The sequence below is a fragment of the Nelusetta ayraudi genome, unplaced genomic scaffold (genome assembly GCF_046127955.1).
Source record: "Nelusetta ayraudi isolate G7.1 ecotype Tasmania unplaced genomic scaffold, CSIRO-AGI_Nayr_v1 ptg000007l, whole genome shotgun sequence".
NCBI classification, from domain to species: Eukaryota; Metazoa; Chordata; class Actinopteri; order Tetraodontiformes; family Monacanthidae; genus Nelusetta; species Nelusetta ayraudi.
Window position 1 is genome coordinate 6757780 of NW_027466057.1, and position 12595 is coordinate 6770374.

The 12595-nt window shown below is 48.2% G+C and overlaps 1 protein-coding gene across 2 annotated transcripts; it reads left to right on the plus strand.

The window, feature by feature from the left end:
- The first annotated feature begins 72 nt into the window (after positions 1-72).
- Positions 73-11368, plus strand: lin52 (lin-52 DREAM MuvB core complex component). Of its 2 annotated transcripts, none has more exons than XM_076018255.1 (6): positions 73-171; positions 1758-1832; positions 1909-1946; positions 2061-2127; positions 2395-2478; positions 11054-11368. In XM_076018255.1, exons 1-6 carry the CDS (start codon positions 153-155, stop codon positions 11107-11109), a joined length of 339 nt encoding a protein of 112 aa, XP_075874370.1. In that variant the 5' UTR covers positions 73-152; the 3' UTR covers positions 11110-11368. The 2 variants fall into 2 exon arrangements, with proteins under 2 accessions (XP_075874370.1, XP_075874369.1); XM_076018254.1 differs by lacking the exon at positions 73-171 and adding an exon at positions 255-456.
- Positions 11369-12595: the final 1227 nt, after the last annotated feature.

A 12595-nucleotide genomic window follows, 5' to 3' on the forward strand; every position in this document is an offset into this window, starting at 1 on the left:
TTAATTCTCCTCAATAAAAACGTCATCACACCGTATGTGCGTTTTTGGATTAACTTCGTTCCCATTGTCCACCTAGTGGCCCGCATGCGTAAGTACAGCAGTGCGTCAACTACAAGTGATTGGCTCGCGTTCGTCACGTGTTCATTGTGAAGATGGCGTCTCCAAATGGAGGTAAATTCTAATTCCTTACTCTGCTACGCTGCGAATAAAAGCTCCATCCGACTCTATTACCGACACCAACTCGCTCGCGTCTCGTTTGCCGCCCTCCGTCTGAGCTCGCAGACGGCATGGCGCGTGTGTTGGAGCAGTATTGAGAGTGTTCGGAGATGCTTTTCTGTGGCCTGAAGCCTCCACTAGCTCCACTGTTGCCTCGAACCGAGGAACACAGCGGCTTCTACCTCTGGTGCAGTCCGACCGCCGTGGCTCACACTGGCCCTGTTATAACACTGCAAACCGGTGAAAAAGTCTCCCTAAGTTTCGAGTTACAGTTTCGCGTTTTGTGTTTATTTGTTTCTTTGTTATTCTGGTGCCTTGTTTGTCATCAGCGTCTTTGTTTCCACGGCCGATTTGTTTTATTTGTCAAGGATTCGCCTCTCACCTGACGCCTTTTCTTTCCTGTCACGACTGAAGCTACATAAACGATATCAAACTTTTTGTTTTTCCTTTTGCATTTTGTCCAGTTTCAACTTTAAGCTTGAAGTCACCATTAATTTGTATAAATCCTAACCCTAATTACTCCTGTTCCATCAAAACCAACTACGTAACTCGTGTCGATTCAATTACTGCACTGGGCACAATAATAATACGAAGATGTAATAGTTAATTTAACATGTAATAATGGTAATGTCCGCTTAAAAACACAAAATGTAGTGTTTCATGAAGAACAAAAGTTGTACGGGGTGGGATTTTATTTTATTTTATTGTATTTTAACCTTCAACCAATAATGTATGTTTTTATCATCTGTGGGAAATGAGAAGCCTTTTCACTGTTGGCAAGCACACACAGCATTATAACGGTGTCCTTGGCTTCCATTGGAAGTAGGATCAGCATTCAGAGACATTTTTTGGCCAACAGTCCCCAGCTTTATAACCTTGTAAAGTTTCAATGGGACAACCAGACAGGCTGTGTGGGGAAAGACAAACAAGGCTTCGCTGAATGAATCTTCCTGCACCTGTCTCAATCCATTCATCTGAGTTTGTTTGTTTGAAGTTGTTTTGTTACTCGTTTTCTAACTTGTTACTACCAAGCCAAAACACAAAAAAAAAACCAATGTGATAGTCAGCATTATGCAAACTCCACTGGTTGACTTAACTCTCTAAATATCGACACCAGCCTTTGAAAAATCCATACAGGCTGTCAGCTAGAAAACTGTGCTCGAGTTACTTAATGAATGTGATGACTTGATGAATGTAAATCGCACGTCTCTTTTTTTCATTTGCAGCCTTTCTGATTGAAATTTCAACAGTAACATTTTTCTACAGAATAATAATAAATCGAAAAACAAAATAACAACAGCAAGCCAGTTAAGTCATAATAATAGGCCTCAGTGAATGTCCTGTCCTGATGGACACAGCAGAGCATTCTGGGATTTGTAGTATTAACAGTAATGGCGCTGCATAATAACGGCAGGCCAGCTCTAGCAGTGATTTTGTGTTGCCTAATTCCACTGCGGGCCAGCGTTTGACACCTGTGCTCTACTGCTTCCAGTCTTTTCAATGAAACAATGTCAAGTAATGCTGTTCCCCCTCCACGCCAGCTGATGATTTCGAGTCGTCTTTGCTGAGCTTCGAGAAGCTGGACAGAGCCTCTCCGGACCTGTGGCCGGAGCAGCGTAAGTTCTCTCCCTCCGTCGCTCATCTTGAATTGCGCTCAATTAGTTTTGATGGTCTTCGTTTCCGCTTTGGCAGTGCCGGGGGTCGCAGAGTTCGCGGCGTCTTACAGAAGCGTGAGTTGGATCCACCTTAACTCGGCCCAAGCCGGCGTGCCGCAAACGACGGGACTGAATTATCCGCTTTGCCAAAGGTTTTTGTTTCACGGATGTGTTTTTTTTTTTTCTCAGCCCATATCGAATTCTCCGCCCAAATGGATGGCCGACCTAGAGAGAGAGGACATTGAAATGCTGAAGGGTACGTGTTTGTTTTTGCAGGGCAGACACAGGCTTGATAGATATATAGATAGATAGATAGATAGATAGATAGATGTACTTTATTGATCCCAAACTGGGAAACTACCATGTTGCAGACCCAAAAACACCAGTGCAAAAAAAAAAAGAAACTATACAGTACTTACAGAAACACTCAAATCAATCTATGCACAACAAATAACCAAAGCAGATGTGCAATATAAAGTAAGTGTGTGTGTGTGTGTGTGTGTGTGTGTGTCACCTTCTGTAGAGCTGGGCAGTCTGACCACAGCCAACCTGATGGAGAAGGTCAAAGGACTTCAGAACCTCGCCTACCAGCTGGGTGTCGAGGAGTGTGAGTACATGACAGACTGTGCGTGTGGCTTTGTGTCGACCACAGGCATATTTTTCCCTCTTATCGTCCCATCTGGCCGTAGTGACAAGCAACACCGTTTCTGCTCCGAGCGTCTTCAAGCAAGACGGGCGTTAATGCAGCATTTCGACACGTGCCTAAAATATTTCCCATCAGTGCAAGTAAACGTGCTCGGTAGCTGGTGGCGTCTCACCACTAGATGGCGGTAAAAGCCTTTGAGCGCTCCCCGCGCCCCCGTCACGACCCCAGCACTTTGTCGCCTTCTGGTTTCGGCTTTAATGCACCAAAATGACAAAATGCAAAAAAAAAAAAAAGTTCGTTGGGGAGAAAATTGTATTTCCGAGTTTAGAGCAGAAAAATGTGTTTTCAGACGTTTACATGCAGGTCAAGTCATGTGTTTGAATGATTGTGTTGGAAAAGGTAAAGAAACAAGGTCAGCCGACGCTCCAGTATTTGATGGATGTCAAATCTAGTTTTTAATCCATACCCCCGCTGCCTCCATTGTTATAATCCTTATGGAGTGTGGATTAGACAGATGTAGCTAAGTGCTGTCAGAGAAAAATGGGTATTTATTTTTACCAACGATAAAAGCGACAGGCAGTGTTGGGGTTGTGCCCTTCCCAAACTGACAGACTGGTCTTTCCAAGGAAGGCACTTCAATTCACACTTTGAGCAAACACGCCCGATGACGCGCGTCTCAGGAAGACGCTTTGTGTGCGTGATGTGATTGTAAAGTGTGCCGGTGTGTACGCAGCTCGAAAATAATGTCTTGTTTTTTCGTACTTGAATGAAGTACGCGAAGGAAATTTTCAGTTGCTCCGAGTTTTGGTGTTTTCATTCCTCATGCAAAGAAACAAAGGAAATATCGCAATAAAAGAATAAAGTTCTTTTATTGCGATATTTAGGTTTTGCGCAATTCCAGGGGTAATGGAAACGCAGCTACTGACCTGGACGAGGTATCAGTGGCGCATCGGTGCCCTTTATGACGTCACAGAGGAAGTGACGAGGAAGAGTTTGATTTTTCTGTTTTTGTCTCCAGAATTGTGTGTTTCAACTCGCGCTTTCCCAAAAAAGCGGAGCAAGCCAGCAAAGTAAACGGTCAGCTTGTCGTTTCTAGCGAGTTCACTGACACAGCCTGGCTGAGGCTCAGCAGAAAAGAGTCTTTTCTTCCCGATATCCGTAGCTTCGCACGAGGCCTCTCTCAGAGTGTCGGGACACAATGGCGGTTATTATTGGTGTCAAAGCAGGCCCGTAATGGGTCGGGAAATGTTTAATGCTCTCCGGTTTAATTTTCTCCTTTCGGGCCGCCGGTGGGGGCGACGCCTTGTAAATCTCGCCTACTTTTTCATCAAGTGCGCTCTTCGCCGGCCCGTAAACGAGGCTCCGCTGGGCGAGGGGGCAGGAGACAGGATTTACTGCCCCTCCCCCCCCCGCCCGTCCGTCCGTCCGTCCGCCCGCCCGCCGCTCCAACATGTGGACCATTAAAGAGGAGGCTGGTTAATGGGCAGGGTAATATCGCGCAGCGAGGAGACGGCGCAGCAAACGTCATTACGAGAGCGAGCGAGGGAAACGCACCCAAACAGCTTTTTCATCATTTCTTTCCTCTTTACTTCTTCTGCGTGTATCATCCACGTTAATATATCAGCATGGCTGCCGAGGGAGATGCAATACACACACACACACACACACACACACACACGCTCCAGCTCCTCCCACCTGCAACCCCCCCCAGTCATGGCCGCGTGACGCCGAACCCATCTGGTCCCCGAGGGGTTCGACGCGTGCCTCTTCCTCGGGCCCCAGCTGCTCCTCCGCCGCCGCCGTGATGAATGCGGCTGTCGCGGGCCGCAGAGCGTGGGCGTCACACCCCCGAGTCTCCCCCGGGGGTGGTGAGGGGGGGGGGGCGCAGGACTCTGATAAGTGCTGTTATTGGTGGTAATTGAAAGCTGAGTGTTCCTCCGGGACGCGTCGGAGGGCCGGAGCCACTCCACTCCACACACACACACACACACACACACACACACATGCACACACGCCGAACTGCTGGAGTCAGTGGCGGCGCTCTATCACACTTGTGGGCTCAGGGCTGCTGAGCACCGCACAAACGTTTCCACAGCGACGGTGCGTCGTTAATTAGGAAGAAAAACCCGTAGCGTTGGTTTGAGCGTGCTGGATTTGATCCATTAAAAGGAACCAATCACAGTCCCTGCAGGCTGAATTGTTGAGTTTGAAAATACAAAATGTCCTTTCTCAATAATTTTCTTTTAAGACGTTGAATTCCACAAATTGTCACAAACACAATCCAAAACCCTGAAATGAATGAACTTGCAATGTAAAGATTTAGTCGGCCTTTTCATACGCCGACTAATAATCATGTGATCTCACATGCTGTCGATGTCTCATTTCCTCCGTCCCGCATCCTTAAAAAAAAATAATTTCACTCGTTCCCGTCATGTTGCTGCTTTGCCAACTGTTCTGAGCCTTTTTCCGAAAAACTGCTTTGCTTCATAAAATTGAAAAATCAATTCAATCCCAGGAATCAGGGGCTCACTAGCAGAGCGTAAAACGGCAGCAGCCGGATTCTTTTCCGTTATTATCTGTCATCGCAGTGTTGGCTGAGTCTCGACCGGTCTTGATCAAAAATCCCAAGTCCGTCCAGTCCGAGACCGAGACCCTCACAAAGTGGTCCGGAGACCAAGACCAATCTCGAGTACTGCAACACTCGGACCACCTGTTGACCCTCATGTCGAACCTGTTTCCTTATCTTGATGCCACCCTGTTTTTGCCTCAACCCCACCCCCCACCCCCACCCAGCTTCCCACCTCCTCCCAGTGTGTGAAGGTGAGGCTGCCCTTCCCTCTCCGAGCCCCTAAGTGTCTGCGTGGGCCGCCCCCCTCTCAACCCTGGGATCAATCTCTAGCCTATTAGCAACACCACGCGGCTGAATATGATTGCTTTCGCCGAGGCCCCGCTGCTGCTAATGTGCCGCCATCCATCCATCAGGCAGGCTGACCACGGGGCGGGCGCTTATGATGTGCCCCGAGCTTACAGCTGCTGAATGACGAAGAGGGTGACGCCAACTCGCCACCTTCCCTTCCTTCTCCTCCTCCTCATCACTCCCTGCTTGCCCTTCCTGCTCTCTCTCTGTCTCTCTCTCTCTCTCTCTCTCTCTTTCTCTCTCTCTCTCTCTCTCTCTCTCTCTCTCTCTCCCTCTCTCTCTCTCCTTGCGTTAACAATGAGCAGCAGCGCGGCAGTGCTTCTCGCTGAAGGTCACCGGTACCTTTCGGGGTTTTTTTTTGTCCTGATATTAACAAATCGTCGGCCTTTCAAGTTAGTTTGTCCTTGTTGGCGTGATTGTTGATGCAAAATTTAGTTTTCTTTTTTTTTTATCTAACTATGACGATTATAGCCCAGGCATGGGGAAGCTACGGCCCGGGGGCCATATGCAGCCCGTTAACCATTTTAATCCGGCCCACCGAACTTGAAGAAATGATATTATTGGACTAGGATAGACAGAATAGTGACAACCCCACTCAGACGACCAACCCCCTTGATACCGCTGTGTTTTTGGCCCCTTCCAGATGTTGGCATTTCAACAAATTGGTTACCAGGGAGCTAAAACTTATCATTTTTTGCTGGCGATTGCAAACAACGGGCGAAGATCTATTTTTTTTACAGACAGAAAAAAATTTGTCCCCCGCGGTCCTCCAAGGACATATTACATGCGCTGTGACTTCAAAATTATCGGGCGCACCGTGTGATGACAGCGCTGGAGACTAAAACATCTTCCAGCCTCCAGATTTTCTGCAGGATGACTCGGGTGTTTCTGCTCGTAGCAGCTGTATCTGATGGGGCCTGTCCACATCTGGAGCAGGATCAGTGTACGGGGCCTGCGTGAAACACACACTCACACACACACACACACACACTCTTTAGCGGCGGCCGCCTGCCGCCTCCCTGAGCATATCGGAAATGACACCTCATTTCCATAAAGGCATTAGGAATTCATTGGATTTTCTTTCCCAGCTAATCATAGCGTGGGTGTAAAAACCTTTTAGGCTTTTTAATGAATGCTTTTTGACTGATTGCCTATTAATAAGGACACCTCTTGAACAGGGAAGGGGCAGGGGCAGGGGTTGGGCGGTGGAGGGGGTAGGGGGGTACAGATGTGTTTGTTTTTGGTGTGTGTATGCGCGCGCGTCAAGCCATGCGAGAATACATTGGAGGAGGAGGAGGAGGAAGCGGAGGGGTGGGGCCCTCTCGGCTGGGACATAAAGAGGAACCAGTGGCTCCCCGGGGAAATCACAGCTCGTGTCTGCATCTTAAATATCCCTGTGAAGTATCAATAAGTGGGTAATTGAATTTTGAACACAAACATGAGCGTCGTGTGTATGTGTTGCACGGCCGGGGGAGGAGGAAGAGGAGGAGGAGGAGGAGGCGGCGGCAGGCTGAACGCGCATCTGCCTCTGAGGGAAGGGGTTTGTGGGGGGGGGGGGGCTCTCTTGCCGGTGTCTCATCTCCTCCGTGTCTCTGGGCCCTCGGGGGACGGCCGTGGCGAGAGAGGATGTTAAATCCATTAAATAAAGCTTACAGGCCGTAATAGCCCAGCGGCTCTCGGAGACGGCCGGCGAGGGTCAGATAAGTCCTCTTAACTCTTAATGAAAGCGGAGCGGCGGCGGTCGGAGGGGTCGGGGGGGTGGTGGCTGGGGGTCGGTGGCGGCGGGGGCGGGGTTCAGCCCGGCCCGGCGCTCCACTTAACCCGGGCGGTCATCTGTCTTCTGGAGCTAATAGCGCCTCACCTGGAGCACGAGATGGGAGGGCGGCGGCGGTGGTGGTGGTGGTGGTGGTGTTGGTGATGATGGTGATGATGATGATTGCTCTCTTTATACACCTGGGATCAGCGTGAGGGGCTGGCCCAGGAGGGAGGGGGAGGGGGGGGGGGGCTGGGACAATGACATCCAGATTACTCACCGTAAACGAGGGGAAAGTAAGATGTTACGCCGCCGCCCTCCTCCCTCCTCATCTGCATCCCGGCCATCTGGGATTCCTCCAAAATTGAATGAATGACAATTATGAATGACAATCGAGTCGACTGATTGTTGTCACATTGCGAAATTTGCACTGTGTTAAGAGCCTTGTACTGGGCCTGTTCTTTTAGTTTATGTTATTTCAGTTGTTGCATGCTCCTTTTTTATTTGCACCGTGTACAAAATCGTGTTGATTGAACCCAGAATTTCCCTCAGGGTTTTATAAATTATTTCTGATTCTGATTCTGATTCTGATTCTGATTCTGAATTACCGCCGGGCTCAAGAACACCGCACTGGTTTTTTATTATTTTTTCCCAGTTGTGTGATTTCCACCGTTTACGTCTAACATCTTAAATGGCTTTAGAACACATTTGACTGTGGGCAGATATAGGTTAATTCCTATTGTTGCTGTACCTCGGCAGCACTAATCCAGGCCTAAATCTGCAAGCAGAGGATTTGCTCTGCTGGGGTGTGTGTGTGTGTGTGTTTGTGTGTGGGTTTTGTATGTGATGTGATGTGATGTGATGTGATGTGTTGGATGGGCTCACAGCAGCCCTCGGCAGACTCTCCGGCCTCTCTGCCAACCTTAAATGTGATGGCCACATGCAGAAAGTCTCTTCCTACTTCCTCACTGTCTGCCTGACGGCTGCAAATATTGCAACGCGTCCATCGAGACGAAGCCCCTTTGTCCAAACGGCGGGCGTTTGCGGCGCGCGTCGTAAAGTGCCGCCGGCCTCTGATGGAATCGCAGAGCAGTCGCAGCCACATGGTAATTAGATGGCTGCGAATCAACAGGGCAAGGAGGGGAATCCATAAGGTGTCATTTAGTATGGACGGCGGCCGTAACAGGATGCTGATTAACTTAGTGCAAAATTAGTAATTGACCTTTCTAATCAACTAAACAAATCTCTAACTCCTCCTAATCAGTATCGATCGCCACTGTAGTAGGTGTGTGTGAGTGTGTGTGTGTGTGAAAGAGAGAGGGTGTGTGTGTGTGTGTGTGTGTGTGTGTGTGTGTGTGTGTGTGTGTGTGTGTGTGTGTGTGTGTGTGTGTGTGTGTGTGTGTGTGACACTGACACATAAAATTGCTTGTTAAAGGAATTATGTCTACCGATAAGCAGTTAGTTGTTTGTTTTTTTATTCATTTGAATAAGTGATATAATGGAATGCTAATTCCCCATTACCGAGTGAAAAAACTCAATTGAGGGAAACTTTCTGTCTTCCTGTCCTTGTGGGTCACAAAAACCATCCATCTGCTCCTGCTCCAGCCCCTCTTCCAAATTTTAGAACCAATTGTTTGTGTCCCACCAGTGTCAAAGAATTTGTCCCGCCCCGACATGGAATAATACACACACAAAATAATATGTATCCTTTATGGACAAATCCGTGCAGTAAACTCATTTTAATGTTTTGGGGCGGGGGGGGGGGGGGGGGGGGGGGGATGGTGTGAATGTAAACTGTAGCACTGATGGTATGTTGTGTTTCCGTCTTTGAGAGAAGATGTGCGACGTCGTCGTTGAGCTGCAGCGCTTCACATGCTTGACGCACGTTTTTCCACATATTCGCTCAAGCCTTCAATACAAACTCCATCAGCAACCCCGCCACATTCTGCACCTTTTCACCGAACCTTTTTAATTCTTTTAATAACTTGCTGATCTTTCACTTTTGGTTCCCCTCATCGCCCACAAAGAGTCGCCTTCATCAACTTGCCAATCATAACACTTTTTTTTTTTTCTTCTCCCCCCCCCTCCACAATACCTCTCTGAATGAAAAGAGCGCCGCGCGTCGTAAATTGAGAGCTGATTTATGTTTAATGGGGTCTTTAATGCAATGATACCAATGATGTGAGCGGAGGGCGGCGGCGGCCCGCCGTAATTAATGAAACGCTCAGCGGGGTCTCGGGAGGAGGGGCGCAGCCATCTTTAATCCGTTTTACAGTTTGGGCTCATCCAAAAGATCGAGGAAGCGGCAGCAAAGAAAAGGGAGGGGGTGGGGGGGGACACCACGCCTGAGGAAGTATTAACTGCCGCCCTTCACCGCCGGCGGGCAGCGGAGGGCGACGCCGAGGTGCTATGCCCGCTTTCGGAGGGGTGGGAGGGGGTGGGGTGGGGGGGGTCGTCCCCGGTGTAATTGCTTTCCCGCCGCCTAATTTTTTGACGGCTCCATCTCAAGCCGACGCGCCGAAGGGCCCCGGCGCTGTGACTTTGTTTGGGCTGATTCAAAGAGACAGCAAAGTCGGGAGATGAATCCGTCCCCGTTGCAATTAGCGTCATCTTTAACCTGATGAGGGACACCTCAAGGTGACGCGGCCATCACGCCCCCACACGCGCCATCATCATTCCGGCTCGGGGCGTCTCATCGAAATTACTTACCGGCCCGACTTTTTTCATTAGCCGGCCGCGGGGCGAGGAGGTCCGCCGGGGGGGGGGGGTTCTTGCATTCACACCCTGGTCACATTCCTCCAACAACCGCGCACCTGTGACGGCGCCGGTGGTCTGCGGTGAATAAAATCGCTCCTCCACTCGCCGCTCTCTGCTAATTCCAGCGATGGACGAGGTTAGGGGGACGAAGACGTCGCTGCGGTGAAGTTAGCTCTGGTCGGGGCTGCTGTAGCGGCATAATGTTGGAGGTGGGGGAACAATGTCAGCACATTCACAACACTGCCACAGTACGACAGTTTTAAGTTGTAGATCTTTTGAGCGATTTTTTTCTTTAAAACTTTGCCACGAAGCAAAGTTCAATACTTTCTGTAGGAGTACACACAGATGGAGATGTAAAGTAAACATCGACTCTAATTGGCTACTATTCACTACGCCACACCCACTGCTGTCACGCTTGGTCATTGAGTCACTAGCTGCGTTGTCATTACCCCTAGAATTGGGCAAAATCTAATTATCCCAATAAAAAACAGTTAATGGAAACATTGTCGCTAAGAGGTTTTGACGCTCTCGTGAGGTGGTTTTCCAGACGCATTGATATAGAGGTGTGTCGCAAAAGTGTCATGGAAACACTTTTTCTGCATTTACACGTCAGCGGTAGATGTGGAGCTGGAGGCGGCTAGTGATCATTTACCAAAAACATATTTAATATTTCAAGGACGTGGCCACGTTCCGTGATCACAAACTGTTTGCTTCATATGTTTTATTCCTTCTCGCCGCGGTTGGATTTCAAGCACGTCAGAACCACGGTCTCGTGCACCTGGAGTTCTGAGCCACCAGCACCTCGCCGCTTTGAGACCGTAATCAAGCGAATGGCGGCACTCTTTCGAGCTGCGTCTCCATTTTATGTTGTTTTCCACGCCCTAAATGAGCAGATGTTGGTATGAATTACCTCCCCGTGCGACACTCGGGATATTAAATGCATGCTTTGCATTGTCAAGCAGTTCTGAGGTTTCAATCTTGAGGAAAATGTGTGAGGCTGTTTTTTGTTTTTTTATTCTCCTGATATCGAACAAAAATAAAATCAACTTGTGCCTGCACAACACTGGTTTGTATTTGTTTATAATTCTGTGTCTCGTATTGTCTTACAGCCAGAGAGATAACGAGGGGGAAGTTTCTGAACATCCTGGAGAGGCCCGAGAAGTGAGCAGCAGGAGAATCCCGAACAAGATTTTGATTTGCCGTTTTTTTCCCCGAACGTGCCCGGGAAAAACCGCAGACTTTGCATTCAACACACGCAAAACACGACGATGGTTTTCACACAGAAGGAAAATTGTTTATACCTTCCTTCCCAATTGTCTCCGTAGAGCTACTCTGCTTATTGCTCCGTATTTATTTTAATTTCTATTCTTGACTTGTTTATTAAGTTGTATAATAAAATTTTAAAAGAAAAGCAAAAAAAAAAAAACGACTTGGCTGTTGTTTTAAAGAATTTCACGACTGAAACGTCGCAGCTCTCAAGTGCGGGGCCATAACTTCGTGCCTGTGCTCTTTCCCCCTGCTGCATGGCTGTGTTTTCCATTTAATGAGCTTTGGAAGCAAGGGTCCCCTACACAAAACATTGCGTAAAAATAATATTGCTCATTGTCGTCGCCCATGATGAGAGTTGACATAATTACTAGGACCATTTCTTTTCTAATTAGCACACTTCGGCCTCGTCTGAGGCACTGGCCAGGCGAAAAGGGGATCAGACAGGCATGCCGAGTGGGAAACAAAAAGAAGTCCATCGGCCATAATTAGGTAAGACAATGCTTCGGACTGTTCTCGGCTGGAGATGTCGCTGGGGCCCCGGCCACTCACTCCCAACAAGTTACACTTCTCCCCGGGCCGCTAATAAGCCCCTAATTGTCTTTCCGATTCACACGGACCGAGGCCGCCATTGCCTCGGTGGCTCGGCCCCCCCGCCCGCCTCTCACGCGGACCCTGGTTCACCCCTTCTGCAAATTATTTATACAGTTCTGCAAGTTTCACACGGAGCCCCCTGGCTCCTCGAGCGCGACGTGGCTCGACGTGGCGGGAGGGCCAGAAAGCACAGTCCACTTTCCAAAAAAAAAAAAAAAAAGGGAAAAAGTCCATGAAGCCAGCTTTTATGATGCTCAAAAGAGGGTCACACTGATGAAAGGTTAGTCGGTACAGGAAGTGGAGCAGGTCAGTCGGGTTCACTCAACTGCCAATGACCTTTTGGCCTGCAGGGCGAATGGCAAAGTGAATACCAGTCAAAAGTTTGGACACACCTGTTTCTTCATCATCTTTACTACTTTCTTCACTGTAGATACATACTGAGGACATCAAATACACGTGCAGTATATGTGGATGAATGCAAAAGAAAAAAATGTTAAATACCTAAACGTGATGTTATCTATCTTTTCTAGATAGATAGATCTTTTCTTCTAGATCATCTAAAATACAAAGCTTGTTTGAGTTCTTTCACATTTTTTTGTTTAATACATATTCCTTATGTGTTCATTCATAGTTTTGATGCCTTGAGTGACAAATCTACAATGTAAGCAGTCATGAAAACGAAAGAAAAACCATTCAATTAGAAGTATGTGTCCAAACTTTTGACTGGTAGTGTATAATAATAACAGTTCCTTGTTTAAATCAATTACTCAAATTGTTAGTAAGATTTAATA

Excerpts from the sequence above, each read along its gene's own strand:
- lin52 (XM_076018254.1), top strand. The coding sequence starts at position 327 with ATGCTTTTCTGTGGCCTGAAGCCTCCACTAGCTCCACTGTTGCCTCGA. Across the intron at positions 1,833-1,908 it reads GGACCTGTGGCCGGAGCAGC|TGCCGGGGGTCGCAGAGTTC; the intron begins GTAAGTTCTCTC and ends CCGCTTTGGCAG. Across the intron at positions 1,947-2,060 it reads TCGCGGCGTCTTACAGAAGC|CCCATATCGAATTCTCCGCC; the intron begins GTGAGTTGGATC and ends TTTTTTTCTCAG.